The following is an 18,651-nucleotide window of genomic DNA, read 5'->3' as shown; positions in this document are numbered from 1 at the left end:
TAAATAAATAAATAATAAATAATAAAAATCAGTTTTGTGATGCATCTTAATGTCTGATCTTGAAAATGTATATAATTCTATTTAAAAAAAAACAACTAAAATCTCCTTTATAATGCATCTTCATGTATAGTCTTGAAAATGCATATAATTGTATTTAAATAAATAAAATAAAATCTGTTTCGTGGTGCATCTTAATTTATGTTCTGAAATGTATATAATTCTATTAAAAAGTTAATTAAAATCTGTTTTGTGATGCATCTTAATGTCTGATCCTGAAAATGTATATAACTCTATTAAAAAAAATAAATACAAATCTGTTTAGTGATGCATCTTCATGTATATTCTTGAAAATGTATAATTGTATTTAAACAAAAATATGTTTTGTGATGCATCTTAATGTATGTCTTGAAAATGTATAGAATTCTATTAAAAAAATAATTAAAATCTGTTTTGTGGTGCATCTTAATGTCTGTTCTTGAAAATGTATATAACGCTATTAAAATAAATAAATAAATAAATAATAAAAATAATAAATAATAAATAAAAATCTGTTTTGTGATGCATCGTGGTGTATGTTCTTGAAAATGTATTAATTCTATTTAAAAATAAATTAAATCTATTTTGTGATGCATCTTAAGTCTGATCCTGAAAATGTATATAACTCTATTTAAAAAAAAAAAAAATCTGTTTAGTGATGCATCTTCATGTATATTCTTGAAAATGTATATAATTGTATTTAAAAAAAAAAAAAAAAAAAAAAAAAAAAAAAAAATCTGTTTTGTGATGCATCTTAATGTCTGTTCTTGAAAATGTATATAATTCTATTAAAAATAAATAAATAAATAAATCTGTTTTGTGATGCATCTTAATGTCTGTTCTGAAAATGTATATAATTCTATATAAAAAAAAAATCTTTTGTAATGCATCTTAATGTATGTTCTTGAAAACGTATATAAGTTTATTAAAAAAAAAAAAAAAATCTGTTTTGTAATGCCTCTTCATGTATGTTCTTGAAAATGTATAATTCTATTTAAAAAAAATAAACTAAAATCTCCTTTATAATGCATCTTCATGTATAGTCTTGAAATGCATATAATTGTATTTAAATAAAATAAAATAAAATCTGTTTCGTGGTGCATCTTAATTTATGTTCTTGAAAATGTATATAATTCTATTAAAAAGTAAATTAAAATCTGTTTTGTGATGCATCTTAATGTCTGATCCTGAAAATGTATATAACTCTATTAAAAAAAATAAATACAAATCTGTTTAGTGATGCATCTTCATGTATATTCTTGAAAATGTATATAATTGTATTTAAACAAATAAAATATGTTTTGTGATGCATCTTAATTTATGTTCTTGAAAATGTATATAATTCTATTAAAAAAATAAATTAAATCTGTTTTGTGGTGCATCTTAATGTCTGTTCTTGAAAATGTATATAACGCTATTAAAATAAATAAATAAATAAAAATCTGTTTTGTGATGCATCGTGGTGTATGTTCTTGAAAATTTATTTAATTCTATTTAAAAATAATTAAAATCTATTTGTGATGCATCTTAATGTCTGATCCTGAAAATGTATATAACTCTATTTAAAAAAAAAAAAAAAATCTGTTTAGTGATGCATCTTCATGTATATTCTTGAAAATGTATATAATTGTATTAAAAATAAATAAATAAATAAAAAAATCAGTTTTGTGATGCATCTTAATGTCTGTTCTTAAAAATGTATATAATTCTATTAAAAAAAAAAAAAGTAAAATCTGTTTTGTGATGCATCTTAATGTCTGATCCTGAAAATGTATATAACTCGATTAAAAAAAAAAAAAAAAAAAATCTGTTTAGTGATGCATCTTCATGTATATTCTTGAAAATGTATATAATTCTATTTTTAAAAAAATAAATAAATAAAATCTGTTTTGTGATGCATCTTAATTTCTGTTCTTGAAAATGTATATAATTCTATTTTTAAAAAATAAATAAATAAAATCTGTTTTGTGATGCATCTTAATTTCTGTTCTTGAAAATATATATAACTCTATTTAAAAAAACAAAAAACTAAAATCTGTTTTGTAATGCCTCTTCATAATCTGTTCTTGAAAATGTATATAACTCTATTAAAAAAATAAATAAAAATCAGTTTTGTGATGCATCTTAATGTCTGATCTTGAAAATGTATATATTTCTATAAAAAAAATAAAAATAAAACTCTGTCATTTCTACGCTGAACAGAGTGTGCGTTTCTGCATGTCCACTAGATGGCAGTGTGTCCTTTAATATCCCAGATATTAGGCCAGTGGGATGCACCCGCACATATTTGTTGTGCTCTTTTTGCGGCCGGTGCTCACTGACTCATGCTGTGATATCTGGGTCACAGTGTTAAACCACCACGGTGTACGGATCACTGCTGCACACTCACACACTCCACATTCTTCTGCAGAAAACTGACTCACTGTACAGGTGAAACCCAAGGAAAAAAACAAAAAAAAAAAAAAAAAAATCAGATGAGATGGTCATTACAGGCTCTCACACTTAAAGTCTTCATTTCCTAAGCCTGGGGGAGACTTGCATCATTGTATGAGCTCAGCACCAAACACACACTCCACCCAGAGGGGGGGGGGGGGGGGGGTAAAAGTGTGTGTGTTTAAGTGATGTGTGTTTATTCTGTACTAACACAAATACTTCCCACCCACTCACAGCCTGTGGACAGAATATGTGGCTTACAACTGCAAAACATCCTGTGAAATGTTTGAAGAAAACCAGGCTCATTTATTTCTTTACGGCCGCTGAATAATGAAAGCTTCTGCTAAAAGAAACCCCAGTCTATAAATACAGAACATATGGAAGACCAAGAACAACAAGGGAATGGACGCATGCGGCAACGTTCCTAGATGATTAGAAGAAGGGTAGGGAAGGTAAGGTGAGGTGAGGTGAGGTGAGGTGAGGTAAGGTAAGGTAAGGTAAGGTAAGGTACGGTGAGGTAAGGTAAGGTAAGGTAAGGTAAGGTGAGGTGATGAGGTAAGGTAAGGTAAGGTAAGGTAAGGTAAGGTAAGGTAAGGTACGGTGAGGTAAGGTAAGGTAAGGTAAGGTGAGGTAAGGTAAGGTAAGGTAAGGTAAGGTAAGGTAAGGTAAGGTACGGTGAGGTAAGGTAAGGTAAGGTAAGGTAAGTAAGGTAAGGTGAGGTAAGGTAAGTAAGGTAAGGTAAGGTAAGGTACGGTACGGTGAGGTAAGGTAAGGTAAGGTAAGGTAAGGTACGGTACGGTGAGGTAAGGTAGGTAAGGTAAGGTAAGGTAAGGTAAGGTACGGTGAGGTAAGGTAAGGTAAGGTAAGGTAGGTGAGGTGAGGTGATGAGGTGAGGTAAGGTAAGGTAAGGTAAGGTAAGGTGAGGTGAGGTGAGGTGAGGTGAGGTGAGGTGAGGTGAGGTAAGGTAAGGTAAGGTAAGGTAAGGTAAGGTGAGGTAAGGTAAGGTAAGGTAAGGTAAGGTGAGGTGAGGTAAGGTAAGGTAAGGTAAGGTACGGTACGGTGAGGTAAGGTAAGGTAAGGTGAGGTGAGGTGAGGTAAGTAAGGTAAGGTAAGGTACGGTAGGTAAGGTAAGGTGAGGTGAGGTGAGGTAAGGTACGGTACGGTACGGTGAGGTAAGGTAAGGTAGGTAAGGTAAGGTAAGGTAAGGTGAGGTGAGGTAAGGTAGGTAAGTAAGGTAAGGTAAGGTAAGGTAAGTAAGGTACGGTGAGGTAAGGTAAGGTAAGGTAAGGTAGGTGAGGTGAGGTGAGGTAAGGTAAGGTAAGGTAAGGTAAGTAAGGTAAGGGGTAAGGTACGGTGAGGTAAGGTAAGGTAAGGTAAGGTAAGGTAAGGTAAGGTAAGGTAAGGTAAGGTACGGTGAGGTAAGGTAAGGTAAGGTAAGGTAAGGTAAGGTAAGGTAAGGTAAGGTAAGGTAAGTAAGGTATACGGTACGGTGATAAGGTAAGGTAAGGTAAGGTAAGGTACGGTACGGTGAGGTAAGGTAAGGTAAGGTAAGGTACGGTGAGGTAAGGTAAGGTAAGGTAAGGTGAGGTGAGGAGTGAGGTAAGGTAAGGTAAGTAAGGTAGGTGAGGTGAGGTGAGGTGGGTGAGGTGAGTGAGGTGAGGTAGGTAAGGTAAGGTAAGGTAAGGTAAGGTGAGGTAAGGTAAGGTAAGGTAAGGTAAGGTGAGGTGAGGTAAGGTAAGGTAAGGTAAGGTAAGGTACGGTACGGTGAGGTAAGGTAAGGTAAGGTAAGGTGAGGTAAGGTAAGGTAAGGTAAGGTAAGGTAGGTGAGGTGAGGTGAGGTAAGGTACGGTACGGTACGGTGAGGTAAGGTAAGGTAAGGTAAGGTAAGGTAGGTAAGGTGAGGGTGAGGTGGATGAGGTAAGGTAAGGTAAGGTACGGTACGGTAAGGTAAGGTACGGTACGGTGAGGTAAGGTACAGTACGGTGAGGTAAGGTAAGGTAAGGTAAGGTGAGGTAGGTAAGTAAGGTAGGTAAGGTGAGGTAAGGTACGGTACGGTACGGTGAGGTAAGGTAAGGTAAGGTAAGGTAAGGTAAGGTAAGGTAAGGTGAGGTAAGGTAAGGTAAGGTACGGTACGGTAAGGTAAGGTAAGGTAAGGTAAGGTACGGTACGGTGAGGTAAGGTAAGGTAGGTAAGGTGAGGTAGGTAGGTGAGGTAAGGTAAGGTAAGGTAAGGTAAGGTAAGGTAAGGTGAGGTAAGGTAAGGTAAGGTAAGGTAAGGTGAGGTAAGGTAAGGTACGGTAAGGTACGGTAAGGTGAGGTAAGGGAAGGTAAGGTAAGGTAAGGTAAGATAAGATAAGCTAAGATACGATAAGATAAAATAGAATAAATAAGATACAATAAAATAAGATACAATAATAAGCTAAGCTAAAATAAGATACGATAAGATAAGATACAATTAGTTAAGATACAATTAGATAAGATAGACTAAGATAGATGAGCTAAGATATAGATAAGATACAATAAGATACTAAGCTAAGATACGATAAGATAGATACTTAGTTAGTACAATAAGATAAGATAGACGATAAGATGAGCTAAGATAAGATACAATAAGATAGCTAAGCTAAGATACGATAAGATAAGATACAATTAGTTAAGATACAATAATAAGATAGAATAAGATAAGATGAGCTAAGATACGATAAGATAAGATACAATGATAAGATAGAATGAGGTAAGATCAATAAAATAGGATAAGATAAGATACACAAGATAAGATAATAGAATAAGATGAGATACAATAAGATGAGATAAGCTAAGCTAAGATACAATAAGATAATACAATTAGTTAAGATTCAATAAGATAAGATAGAATAAGATAAGATGCGATAAGATAAGATACAATAAGATAAGCTAAGCTAAGATACGATAAGATAAGATACAATATGATAGACAGAATGAGGTAAGATACAATAAAATAGGATAAGCTAAGATAAGATACAATAAGATAAGACAGAATAAGATAAGATAAACTAAGATAAGATACAATTAGATAACATACAATAAAATAAGCTAAGATACAATAAGATAGAATAAGATAAGCTAAGATACGATAAGCTAAGATACAATTAGATAAGACACAATAAGATAAGATAGAATAAGAAGCTAAGCTAAGATATGATAAGATACAATAGGATAAGATACAATAAGATACGATAAGATAAGATAAGATAAGATAAAATAGAATAAGCTAAGCTAAGCTAGGCTAAACTAAACTAAGATAAGATAAGATAAGATAAGATAAGACTGTGTCTGTGTGGTTCCTTATGTGTAAGTGCATGTTTATGTAGATGTATAGTTTGAAAAAAAAAAAACACAAAGTGAATCTTGTAGAAAACTAATAACTATAGTGGGTGAAATAAGTGCAAATGGTGCAACTGTATTCCACCAATCAGCATTCTTCATAGCCCCGCCCCTCAAGAATTATTAACATGAACATTTTTTAGGAAAAGTTGAGGTCGAAGTAAAGTTTTTTACTTGGTTAATTTCAGTGGAAACACACTGAGCTTTTTCAAAGTTCCTGGTTAAATGAAAGTTCCTGCGGTACAAACAGGTGCATGTGGGTTTAAGTGTATGTCTGCCTGCTCAGACAGGGAGCTGCTGTACTTCTTCGACATGCGTTTCCTCATCGTCTCCTTGACCGACTTGACCTTTTTGCCCAGTGAGATCCGTGACGTGGTGGGGGATTTGACCACTTCTCTGTATATAGCCTCCTGTTCTTTATTCTACGAAAAAAAGAAAAATAAGAACAAAAGGACAACGAGACGAGAGGACAAAGACATTCCAGCGAGAGGCGAAAGACAGAAACGAAGAGCACGGAAAAGGATGAAAACAGACGAGAAAAAGGGCAGAAAGTAGGCACGGAACGATTAGAGCAGGGGTGTCAAACTCATGTTAGTTCAGTTCCATATTCAGCGAAATTTGATCTGCCGTGGGCCGAACCAGAAAAATAATAACATAATAATATATAAATAATGACAACTCCAAATTTTTGTCTTTGTTTTTGTGTAAAAAACAAAACAAAACAAAACATTAAATTATAAAAATACTTACTTTTATAAACTATCAAAAAAAAAAAAAAAAAACTGAAAAAAAAAGAAATTTAAATTTAAAAACGTGAGAAAATTTAGTGCAATTTTAACAATATTATTCCTCAACTTCTTATTTGTCCATGTGCATTATGGATCAGATCTACAAAGACACTAAACACTGAGGAACAGGAAGAAAAAGAGTTAAAATTGTGCTGAATTTTCTTTAGACATTTCACGTTGTTCATATTTGTTCAGGTTACTCACATTTTAGTGTTACAGGATAGTTTGGAAACATAAATATTGTCATAATTTAATGGTTTTTTTGCACTAAAACAAAGGAAAAAAAAAAAAGTTGTTAATTCTAGATTTGTTTTGGCTTAATTGAAGATTTCTTTTTAACTTAATTGGAGATTTTTTTAGCTTAATTGAAGATTTTTTTTGGCTTAATTCAAGATTTTTTTTACTTAATTGAAGAATTTTTTTTGGGGGGGGTAATTCAAGATTTTTGGTCTTAATTCAGGATTTTTTTATTTAATTGAAGAATTTTTTTTGGGCTAATTCAAAATTTTTTTTTTAACTTAATTGAAGATTTTTTGGCTTAATTCAAGACTTTTTTTTACTTAATTGAAGATTTTTTTAGCTTAGTTGAAGATTTTTCTTTTTTTTTTTTGCTTAATTCAAGATTTTTTTTTTTACTTAATTGAAGATTATTTTTGGCTAATTCAGGATTTTTTTTTGTCTTAATTCAAGATTTTTTTTTAATTTAACTGAAGTTTTTTTTTTTAGCTAATTCAAGATTTTCTTTTACTTAATTGAAGATTTTTTTTTTTTGGCTTAATTCAAGATTTTTTTTTTTTTTTTAACTTAATTGAAGATTTTTTTTTTGGCTTAATTCAGGATTTTTTTTTACTTAATTGAAGACTCTTTTTTTTGGGTTTAATTCAAGACTTTTTTTACTTAATTAAAGAATTTTTTTTTGGCTAATTCAAGATTTTTTTTTTTTTTTACTTAATTGAAGATTATTTTTTGGCTAATTCAGGATTTTTTTTGTCTTAATTCAAGATTTTTTTTATTTAACTGAAGTTTTTTTTTTAGCTAATTCAAGATTTTCTTTTACTTAATTGAAGATTTTTTTTTTTTTTAACTTAATTGAGATTTTTTTTTGGCTTAATTCAGGATTTTTTTTTTACTTAATTGAAGACTCTTTATTTTTGGGTCTTAATTCAAGACTTTTTTTTACTTAATTAAAGAATTTTTTGGCTAATTCAAGATTTTTTTTTTTTGCTTAATTCAAGTTTTTTTTTTTTTTACTTACTAGTAACAGCCCAAAGACATCACAAAAACAAAAAGGAAAGTGGAAGGAAAAAAAAACGTTCAGATTGTGCTTCTTTGCAGCTTCGTCCACTTACGTTAGCGTCCGAGCCGGTGTTGACCACATGGAGGGAGCGGTTGGACAGGTCAAAGCCTCCGAAACTGCACGTTCTCTGTTTGGGGGGGGGGGGGCAAAACACAATCAAAATGAGTCACTCTCCCAAGGTTTAGTTAGAGCAACCAACACCCCATCCACACCCACTGAGGGTCAACACACAATGATTCATGCTTGGCACGACACAGGCAACAGTTTGACTAATGTACATGTGTATATGGTTTGTATATATACGGTGTAAAGGGGGCATGATGTCATATGGGACTGTGGACAGCCAACAGACATGATGTAACACACAACTATTATACGATCTCCTATTTTAAATTTGCAGTTGCTGCACGGGGCTTCGACAAATGAGCTGTTATATTGACCACGGAGAGTAGTAGACTCCAAAAAGTTGCTCAAAAGTGCAAAAATAATAGAGGAAGTTCAATTAAATCTCTTGATGTGGCTTAAATTTACGCATTTATTGTCCCTTTATGATTGAACATAAGTTTAGTGCGGCCCAGGCTGATGCGATTTCGCTTGGTGGTTAATTAAGAGATGTAAAATTGGGCTTCGTATGCAAACGTGAACAATCTAAGGGACTGTTGTTCGGAGCCTACGATGTGTTATTCTCGTCAGAAACATTTTTACAGGAGGTAAAGTGTTTCTGCCGAGAGGAAACGGTGATATGGAGATTAGTTTGTACTTCGGAGGTAGGTAAGGGTAGACACACAGGGATTCCATACAATGAGATACAAGATCTTAGCGCTAATCTGCCCGTTTGAAGCTTTCCTAAACTTGGCGGTAGGTCGAAGACAAACATGTAGAGACTCAGACATGCACATACACATCTGTCATCAAAATAAATAAACAAATACAGAAAGAAATCATCCAGGGTTCCTCCAGGTTTCTACAAGTTACATTTAAGACTTTTTCAGACTACTTATGTCGCATTTCCTTGACTCGACTAGGCCTTTTTGCGCTTCCATTACATAAAAGTACCTGTAATCTGCTACCTGGTTATTATTTTTTTAGCATCTGCTCGACTGACGTTCCAAAACGGGTGAAGAGATACTAAAATATGACGTGTAAACACTATTGATCAGAGAATTGTCACTGCATCGAGTCATCAATGTGCGACACGCCGTTTTTAATAAACCAGATTCGGAAGTTGAGAGGTAATATACTGGTAGGGCTAAATATATCAGACAGCAAAATGATTGCATTGACTAGCTGTAACAGAATTTACTGCCCATTTCAGAGCCAATTTCATGGCTATTCTGGTAAAAATTCGTGAGTCCAAGAATTTAGAAAAATGTTAGTAATTCCAACGCCTTGATTCCCATCATTTCGAATTGAATTGATTTCTTGTATAAGGTGGAGCGAACTTCAAACTCGTGTCAACCATGGACGATCTTTTCTTCAACCAGGAATTATTACATTTGCGCTTCCTCGTGCTTATTTTTCACTTGCGAGCCGTCCCTTAAAGTTCTTAAGTTAGCTTTCTTGGGCGATTCTGGAAGTTGACAGTTAATATACCTGTAGGCTAAATATCAGACAGCCCGCAAAATGATTGCATTGACTAGTTGTAAAGATTATTGTAAGGACCCCAGGTGGAATAGCTGTGGCTATGGTACAGCTAATGGGTATCCTAAATAAATAAAGAAAGAAAGACACCGTGGTCGGTCAAGGAGGTTCAGACATTTCTGTCCTTGTTGGTCGATGGAAAGATTCAATGTGAGCTTGACAGGGCAACACGCAACGAGCGAGTTTATCGGCAACTCTTTGAGTAGATGACAGCACACGGTTACCAAAGGACCTTCATGCAATGCCGGGAGAAGCTAACTGTAAAATCGGTACTATCCTGTAATGGAAACGGCCTCCAGGAATAGTACCTGGTACCCGAGTTGAGTCAAGTCGATACCACATAGTGGAAACGTGGCTTTAGAACAGAATTTAATGCCCATTTCAGAGCCAATTTCGTGGCTATTCTGGCAAAAATTTGTGAGTCCTAGAATTTAGGAAAATGTTCGTATTTACTCCAACGCCTTGATTCCCATCGTTTCGAATTGAATTGATTTCTTGTATAAGGTGGAGCAAACTTCAAACTCGTGTCAACCAGGTGGACGATCTTTTCTTCAACCAGGAATTATAACATTTGCACTTCCTCGTGCTTACTTTTCACTTGCGAGCCATCCCTTAAAGTTCTAAAGTTAGCTTTCTTGGGCGATTCTTGCGTGACTAAAGCTACATTCAGACAGTAGACAAATGTGGCCCAAATCCGATTTTTTTTTTGCCCATATGTGACCTTTATCCGATCTGTTAAGGACAGTTTGAACAGCACAAATCTGACCCAGGACACTTTCATATGTGGTCCTAAATCCGATATGTATGATATTTTGTAATGCAACTTCAGTCTGAACAGCTAGATCGCATTTATCCGACCTTTACATCATTGAAATGCAACAAATGTCACAATTCTGCGTCCCAGGAGTATTACCTCGGTAAAAACAGTACGTGTCTACATGGTCACGTATTACATCAGGACCTCTTTTGTGCATGCGGGTCACTTCAGGGTCGCATTCAGTTCATACTCAAAACTGATAGAAGTCGCATTTAATGTGTAATTTGAACAAGCACACAAAAAACATCGGATTTCACCCAAAAATTTGAATTGCGCATTAAGACCTGCTGTCTGAGCGTGTGTTAGGCTGAATGTTCTGGGATACTTTCTTAAAGTTAGCAATAATTGATTCAGAATTTCAATATAAACTGAGTCGACTAACGCTACTTTCTTTGTAGTTCGGACATTTCCCAGACACATTTAAACGCAATACAGCGAACAAGTTCACGGCAACATAACTTAAAACCTACCATGTCAAATTTAATACCTTTTAAAGACTTTTTTAAGGTATTTAAAGGAAATTTAAGACTTTTTGAGACCCTGCAGGAACCCTGAAATCCAGCACAAACTCGGGGAGTGGACGGCATCTCCCCTTTGCTGCAAAAAGCCACAGTGTCTAACTCTAGTCTAAACTTCCACATATCCTGGACGAAGACTTCCCAAGTGGTGCTTATTGACAAAATGTTTTTTACATTAGATGTCCACAGCTGCAGCCCACATCACAACTTCCCAGGAAAAAAAGCACATTTTGGAGAACAAACATGTTTGAAGAGACGATCCAAAAAGAACTCTGAATGTGATGGCGATGTTCGATGGAATGGACATGCACCCAAAAGAAAAAAAAAAAAAAAAAACAAAGCCTCCTGAAGGCAATTATAAGGGAAAAAAAAAAAGTCAACGAAAAAAAAAAATCACATCTGCAACTATAGCGGCATGGGCCAAAAAGGACATAAAAAGCAACAACAGAAAAAAGTGGAATTGTTTTTTTTGTTTGGATGAGAACGACCTCGGTGAATTCACTACTACACGATAGGATTCAGGTACTCAAAGCTGCAGGATAGCTCCTCTATACGACAAGGTTGAAACTTTGAGTATCATTATGTGACATTATTGTGAAAAAAAATATTGCGGAATAAATGTATACCTTTCACTCAGTGTCTTGTGTTGAATTTATTGGAAAAATTGTGTAGTTTCAGAATAGAACATCAAAAAATGTGTCTCACTTGTCCTTGTGTGACTTTTTGCATGATGTTTGCTGAAAATGGGCAAAAACCCTTTTTCAGTGACAAATAATTTGAAAACCCATAATATTCCTGTTGCTGCTTGCAAATTTTCATTGAACTTGCTTCCTTTTAACCTTAAAAGAAGAGCTTATGGTCTGGCCTTTTGAATGAGGATCAGTTTCAGTGATTTCAGTTCATCAATGACGTCATATCAAGACTTCCTGTGACAAATTTGTTTAGATTTTTTGGCTTCTAGGTAAGAATTGGACTTATAATTCTTTATGTAGAGTTGATATTATCATAAATCTGTATGTATTATACACCATTCTCTTTCTTTTTCTGTTGGGAATAAAGCATTACCCAAAAATTAAGCATATTCTAATATTAGATAAGTCAAATCATGACTTTTACTAACCCTACCCCCATCAGTTTTTAGTTAGTGAAAAAAATACATACCATCGTGTAAAAAAAAAAAAAATTGCATTTACTGAATTTTCAATATCTAGCCTCTAAAATTTAATCAATTATGCCCACCTACATGGGCTACAATTAGTTTATATTATTTAGGTCCATTTACTTTCCTAAAATGAGATCAAGTTTTTTTTTGTTTACAACCAAATTTTCATATTCGTTTTTGAAACTGCCCACCAATTTGTAAGATTTTGACTTGCTCTGTCGATGATGAAGCCAATTTAACCAGAGATTTTGACATTTTGACAGAGAAATTCAGGTTCTCTGGAAAATCGCTGCTTATCAAATAACCATTATTTGATCGATAAGGTCAACCAACTAATGATTAATGGATTAATCGATAATTTACATCCTAGTTACAATAAATCAATCATTAAGGAATTTTCATTAAGTATATAAACAATATTTAGCTTTTATTCTTATAGACCCTATTGAGAGAGAAATTCAGGTTCTCAGGAAAATTGCAGCTTACCAATTAATCGTTAATCGATCGATAAGGTCAACCAACTAATTATTAACAGCCTAGTTACAATAAATCAATCCTTAAGGAATTTTCATTAAGTATATAAACAATATTTAGCTTTTATTCTTATAGACCCTATTGAAAGAGAAATTCAGGTTCTCAGGAAAATCGCAGCTTACCAATTAATCATTATTTGATCGATAAGGTCAACCAACTAATGATTAATGGATTAATCGATAATACCATTGTAAAAAAAAAACTTGCATTCACTAAATTTTCAATCTCTAGCCTCCAAATGTAATCAATTATGCCCACCTACATGGGCTAAAATTAGTTTATATTATTTAGGTCCATTTACTTTCCTAAAGTGAGATCAAGTTTTTTTTTTGTTTACAACCAAATTTTCATATTCGTTTTTGAAACTGCCCACCAATTTGTTCGATTTTGACTTGCTCTGTTGATGATGAAGCCAATTTAACCACAGATTTTGCATAAATGATTTCAGATTCCTGAGAAAATTTGACCCTAAACTGATCTATTTTCAGTCCATAACCAAGAACTTGAATTTTTGATCTTAATGTCACTAAAATGCAACTCAAACCTTGAACCTTGTCATACCTACTTAACGTGTCACTACATCTTTTTACACCTGCACACAGGATATTTGTACCTACATTTACAGGTAAGTACAATCAGATATACCCATTCGATGTCATATGGGTAAATGCAGCACATGTAGAAGGTCTGTTTTGGTGTTTCGTCAACATCAGCTTGTATAGTAATGAATATTTTATAGTGACATTTTAATACCGGACTAGACTTAATAAGGGTGTTGACTAAATATGTGTGTTGTCGAGTATGCATTACATCTTTTCTTCCCACGGGGATCAGTGCGACTGCAGGACTGCGTGTGTTCTTTAGGGATCTGACATTTATAAAAGCCATAAAAAAACCCTGCTGTAACATGCCCTCCCTACTGGGGCACTGAACATTTCATTTCGTTTTGTATTCGGCTAAAATATAAAAAGTCTGGAAGCGAAAGCATTCACTTAAAGGTCAAAGAAATGACATTCCTCTAAGGCTAGTTGAGTCTGTAATAGATATTCAGCCCATTTTACTTGTAACTCAGATGTTCATTTCTGTCTTTTCTTGTATAGATAAAACTAAACGGATAGGAAATAAATTTGGCTCTAGTGTGTTGTTTGTGTCTGTATCCTAAGGGCTCATTTATGCTCCACGCTTTAAAACCTGACGCGTCACCGATGACACACTTTGCGCACATACAGTTCGAATAGCTGTAACTCTTTCACCGTTTGTACGACTGGAAAAATTCCAACTGTTTCTGAAACCTGAGACGTTGCGCTTTATAGATTTTATCAAGTCATTACGGTAATTTCAATTACGCTTGTACGAGAAAATGGAGAAGAAGGAGTTTTAGGAATATTTTAACAAGCAGTAAATTGTAAATGATTGCCAGCTTTTGAAAGATCTGGAAAAATATGGGCAGATTTTCTAACCTTTTTATAGTCAAAATAAGAAAAAAAAAAAAAGTTCACGCAGAACATTTTAGACCAGGGGTGTCAAATATGCGGCCCGGGGCCCAAATCCAGCCCGCCAAAGGGTTCAATCCGGCTCATGGGATGAATTTGTGAAATACAGAAATTACACTGAAAATATCAACAATCAAGGATGTTAAAATAATTTTAGGTCAGTTAATTCTAAAGTGGATCAGACCAATAAAATACTATCATAAAAAACTATAAATAATGAAAACTGCAAATTTGTCTCTTTGTTTTAGTGTAAAAAATGTAAAATTACACAAAAATGTTTACATTTACAAACTAGTCTTACAAAAAAAAAGCGAATATCTGAAATGTCTTAAGAGAAGTATGTGGAATTTTAATCATATTCTCCCTGTTATTTAATGTTTGGTGTATTTGTAGATCCGCTGTGATCTCTAAGTTGTGATTTACATGAATAAATGATAAACTGAGGCATAATATTGTTAACATTGTACATATTTTACTAAAGAATTTTAAGGTTGTTCATATTTGTTCATGTTATGTTCAAGTACAGTTCGTAGATGTAAACATTTTAATTAAGGAATTTTAAGTGTATTTTTGCGTGTAATGTAGGATATTTAAGCATATTTAAGTGCATTTTTGTGTGTATTGTAGGATATTTAAGCATATTTCAGTGTATTTTTTGTCTATTGTAGGATTTTTAGCATATTTAAGTGTATTTTTGCATGTACTGTGGAATATTTAAGCATATTTAAGTGTATTTTTGTGTGTATTGTAGGATATTTAAGCATATTTAAGTGCATTTTTGCGTGTATTGTAGGATATTTAAGCATATTTAAGTGTATTTTGTGTGTGTTGTAGAATATTTAAGCATATTTAAGTGTATTTTTGTGCGTATTGTAGGATATTTAAGCATATTTAAGTGTATTTTTGTGCGTATTGTAGGATATTTAAGCATATTTAAGTGTATTTTTGTGTGTATTGTAGGATATTTAAGTGTATTTTTGTGTGTATTGTAGGATATTTAAGCATATTTAAGTATATTTTTGCGTGTATTGTAGGATTTTTGAGCATAATTAAGTGCATTTTTGCGTGTATTGTAGGATATTTAGGCATATTTCAGAGTATTTTGTGTGTATTGTAGGATTTTTGAGCATAATTAAGTGTATTTTTGTGTATTGTAGGATATTTAAGCATATTTCAGTGGATTTTTGTGTGTATTGTAGGATATTTAAGCATATTTAAGTGTATTTTTGCGTGTAATGTAGGATATTTAAGCATATTTTAGCGTATTTTTGTGTGTAATGTAGGATTTTTGAGCATAATTAACTGTATTTTTGCATGTACTGTAGAATATTTAAGCATATTTAAGTGTATTTTTGCGTGTGTTGTAGGATATTTAAGCATATTTAACTGTATTTTTTATTTTACGGAATTTGCTTTTTTCACTCAAAAGTTCTTATCCTATTATTTATATTATTTTACTGGTCCGGCCCACTTTAGATCATATTAGGCTGGATGTGGAACTGAACTAAAATGAGTTTAACTCCCCTGTTTTAGACCATTTTTAAATAGATTTTAATTGTATTATTACATTGTATTTCAATTTGTTGTTATTACTGATTGTATAATTTAGGCCTTCAGCTTAAAAGTAAACCTGACAGTGATCTATTTCCTTCATCTACTATTTATTTGACTGTTGTTTATTTTCATATTCAACTAATTCTGTAAAGTCCTGTGAGGAAACCTTGTTGTGATATAGAGCTCCACACATAAAATTGAATTGAATAGAAAATGGATCTAAACTAGACCATGGGCTGGATTAGATCAGTTTTCCACTTGAGACCTTCTGTATGATTCTAAGGAAAATGCAGAATTATAAGCACACTAAATACTCATCATAAGCAGCGGAAAATGTCAAAAACGAGTCCGAATTATAACATTTAGAGACGATTTGGAGACGTATTCAGTGAAATTTGCCAAAAAACAAAAAATTTAAATGCCGCGATTGTATCCTTAAAGTCAACAGAAAGACTATAGAGACTTTTCTGTCCGTTTTCCGGGACCTTGCCGATGCGAACCCAGATGGAGAATACAGAGCGGTACCACCGGGAACCATGGAGGCAGTGTTGAGATTTGAAAGAATAATTTCCGTAAATCGCGTAACTTTTCAAAGAGCGACTGTGTGAGTTAGTGAAAAACTACCGACATATTTATGACAACTAACCTTATCAATAAACATTAGCATCCACGTTAGTAAAACCTCCTCTGTTGTCGCCATGTTTGTTATTGTTATGTTTGACTTTCTTCTTCTTCTTCGTGGTATTTAGCGAGTATGTTAATTAAGAGCGGCGCCCTCTGGTGGACTGATTGAGAAATGTTCATTCCAACGCACTGGACGCGGAAGTATGAAAGCACTGACGCTGGACAACATTAGAAACAGATGTACCCGTTTATGTATGTAAAGCTAGCATAACTTATCAATATAAACATTAGCATCCACATTAGTAAAACCTCCTCTGCTGTCGCCATGTTTGTTATTATTGACTTTCTTCTTCTTCTTCGTGGTATTTAGCAAGTATGTTAATTAAGAACAGCGCCTTCTGGTGGATTGATTGAGAATTGTTCATTCAAACGCACTGGACGCGGAAGTATGAAGGCACTGACGCTGGACAACATTAGAAACACATGTACCCGTTTATGTACGTAAAGCTAGCATAACTTATCAATATAAATATTAATATCCACATTAGTAAAACCTCCTCTGTTGTCACCATGTTTATTATTGACTTTCTTCTTCTTCTTCGTGGTATTTAGCAAGTATGTTAATTAAGAACAGCGCCTTCTGGTGGATTGATTGAGAATTGTTCATTCAAACGCACTGGACGCGGAAGTATGAAGGCACTGACGCTGGACAACATTAGAAACAGATGTACCTGTTTATGTACGTAAAGCTAGCATAAATGAGCCCTTAAACCTGCGCCTTTAAACTCAGGAGCTATTCTGCAACTTTGAAGTACGCCGACTCCTGCTCACACGAGGCGGTCGATTTAAACTTCATTGTCCGAACTCACAGACTTCTGCTGGATGCGTAAGAGCACACGCTTGGTGCAGCGGTCCACGCTGGCCGCCCACTTCCTGTCTGCTTCACGGTCCTCCTCCAGCAGACAGCGGCGCTCAGCGCGGCTGAGGGTAACTGGGCGGACCAACTGGGCCCAGTTGAGGTGACCGTACAGGCTCCGTTCAACCACATAGGTGATGTTGAGCTCGCTGACTGCCGTTCGACCACGCAGCCTGCGAGAAGGGAACACCCAGCCCCCTCCCCGCTTCCAAAACCTTTTGATTTGGTGACATCACAGCGGACGGGGGAGGAAGGGGTGACAGACAGAGGGGAGACGGGGGTCTTGGCGTTGCGCGAGCGTTGGTACAGAAGGTGTTTGGTCGAGTAAGCGTAATTGGGGTCAGGTTTCCGGTGCGTCCAGCTGCCGTGGTGCCGGTTGGCGGGTTGATGTTTGGGGCTGCCTTGCGGGCTGTCATCCAAGGATATCAGGAGGCGGGACTGGGCGTGGGGTTTGGGACGAGGTTTGGTGAGGCCATAGACATAGAGGGCCTCATTGTTACTTACCCCGTGGGAGATGGAGCTCAGGGCCTTCCGCATCTCGCCGTCGGTGGTAGAACGTGACAGCTTTCCCTCGTCGTCCAATCCACAGCCATCCAGCTCTGAGAAGGAGTCCACTACCTCCCACGCCGGAGATGGAACCTCCCAGGCCCCCAGAGCCAACTGGGGTCCTCCTGGGGGGCCGGATGAGGCCGTGAGTACTGGAAGACTTACTAAAAGTTTTGACGAGCTTGTGTCCTGACCAGGTGTCCAGGCTGCTGGAGGAAGGGGAGGTGGTCAAACTGTCGGTGTCTCCATCTAATGAGAGCTGATCCTGGTGAGGGAGGGCAGGGAGGTCTCCTGTGGCAACGGAGGCTTCTTCAGAACCCCTGTGTAAAGAGCTGTGTTGTCCTCGCAAGTGGGAGGCGGCTCCAGATTCAGAAAATCTAAAGGAAAAGCACAAACAGTGGACAGTTCATCGCTCTGGAGGATTAAGACATCAGACTCTGCAGTCCCATGACCCGTCAGCGGTCTGGAAACCACAGTTAGCCAACAAATATTTCAACATTCCTAAAGTGAGAGAATCAGACAAAACCCCAGACAGACTAGAACATAAATCTGTGGGGGAAAAAAACTGTACCTTTAGCTAGGAGTTGTTAGTTATCTCTCAACAACTAATCTTCTATTTAACAGCTGAATTTAGCAAAAAACTTTTCATATTTAACAATCCAGCATCGTATTCATCATTCCAGACAAATGTTTACAAACCTTCAGAGCCATGTTTCTTGCCTTCCTCCACCTTAATGAGTTTTTTCCTGACCCTGCGTGTTGAATTAACCAGTTTGTGAAGCCTTTTGAACTTCACAGAGTCCTCAGATTGCTCATCGTCTGACTGTTCACGAGACTGGTGAGAGAGAGGGAGGGACGACATGTTAAAAGGGACAGAAACACTTAACACCCAATAAATCTGTAAACAAATTAAAAGCAACAGAGAGCTAA

The 18,651-nt window shown here is 35.2% G+C and overlaps 1 protein-coding gene and 1 long non-coding RNA gene across 2 annotated transcripts in view; both read right to left on the bottom strand.

Annotated features, from left to right (window-relative positions):
- sash1a (SAM and SH3 domain containing 1a) overlaps window positions 1-18,651 on the bottom strand; it is an 813,502-nt gene that overhangs the window by 52,527 nt on the left and 742,324 nt on the right. Inside the window, 6 exon segments of the mRNA XM_030128283.1 lie at window positions 6,110-6,253; window positions 7,969-8,043; window positions 17,680-17,785; window positions 17,787-17,991; window positions 17,994-18,098; window positions 18,421-18,556. Of these exon segments, the coding sequence (XP_029984143.1) occupies window positions 6,110-6,253; window positions 7,969-8,043; window positions 17,680-17,785; window positions 17,787-17,991; window positions 17,994-18,098; window positions 18,421-18,556 (771 nt within the window).
- Window positions 16,354-16,716, bottom strand: LOC115414925 (uncharacterized). Its single transcript, XR_003934730.1, has 3 exons — window positions 16,603-16,716; window positions 16,558-16,568; window positions 16,354-16,366 (listed from the first exon to the last, which is right to left on the bottom strand). It is a non-coding gene; the product is annotated as an uncharacterized LOC115414925 (long non-coding RNA).

The sequence above is a fragment of the Sphaeramia orbicularis genome, chromosome 24 (genome assembly GCF_902148855.1).
Source record: "Sphaeramia orbicularis chromosome 24, fSphaOr1.1, whole genome shotgun sequence".
Taxonomy (NCBI): Eukaryota; Metazoa; Chordata; class Actinopteri; order Kurtiformes; family Apogonidae; genus Sphaeramia; species Sphaeramia orbicularis.
Note: the sequence above shows the minus strand (reverse complement) of the source record. Positions and strands in the feature narration are given on the sequence as shown.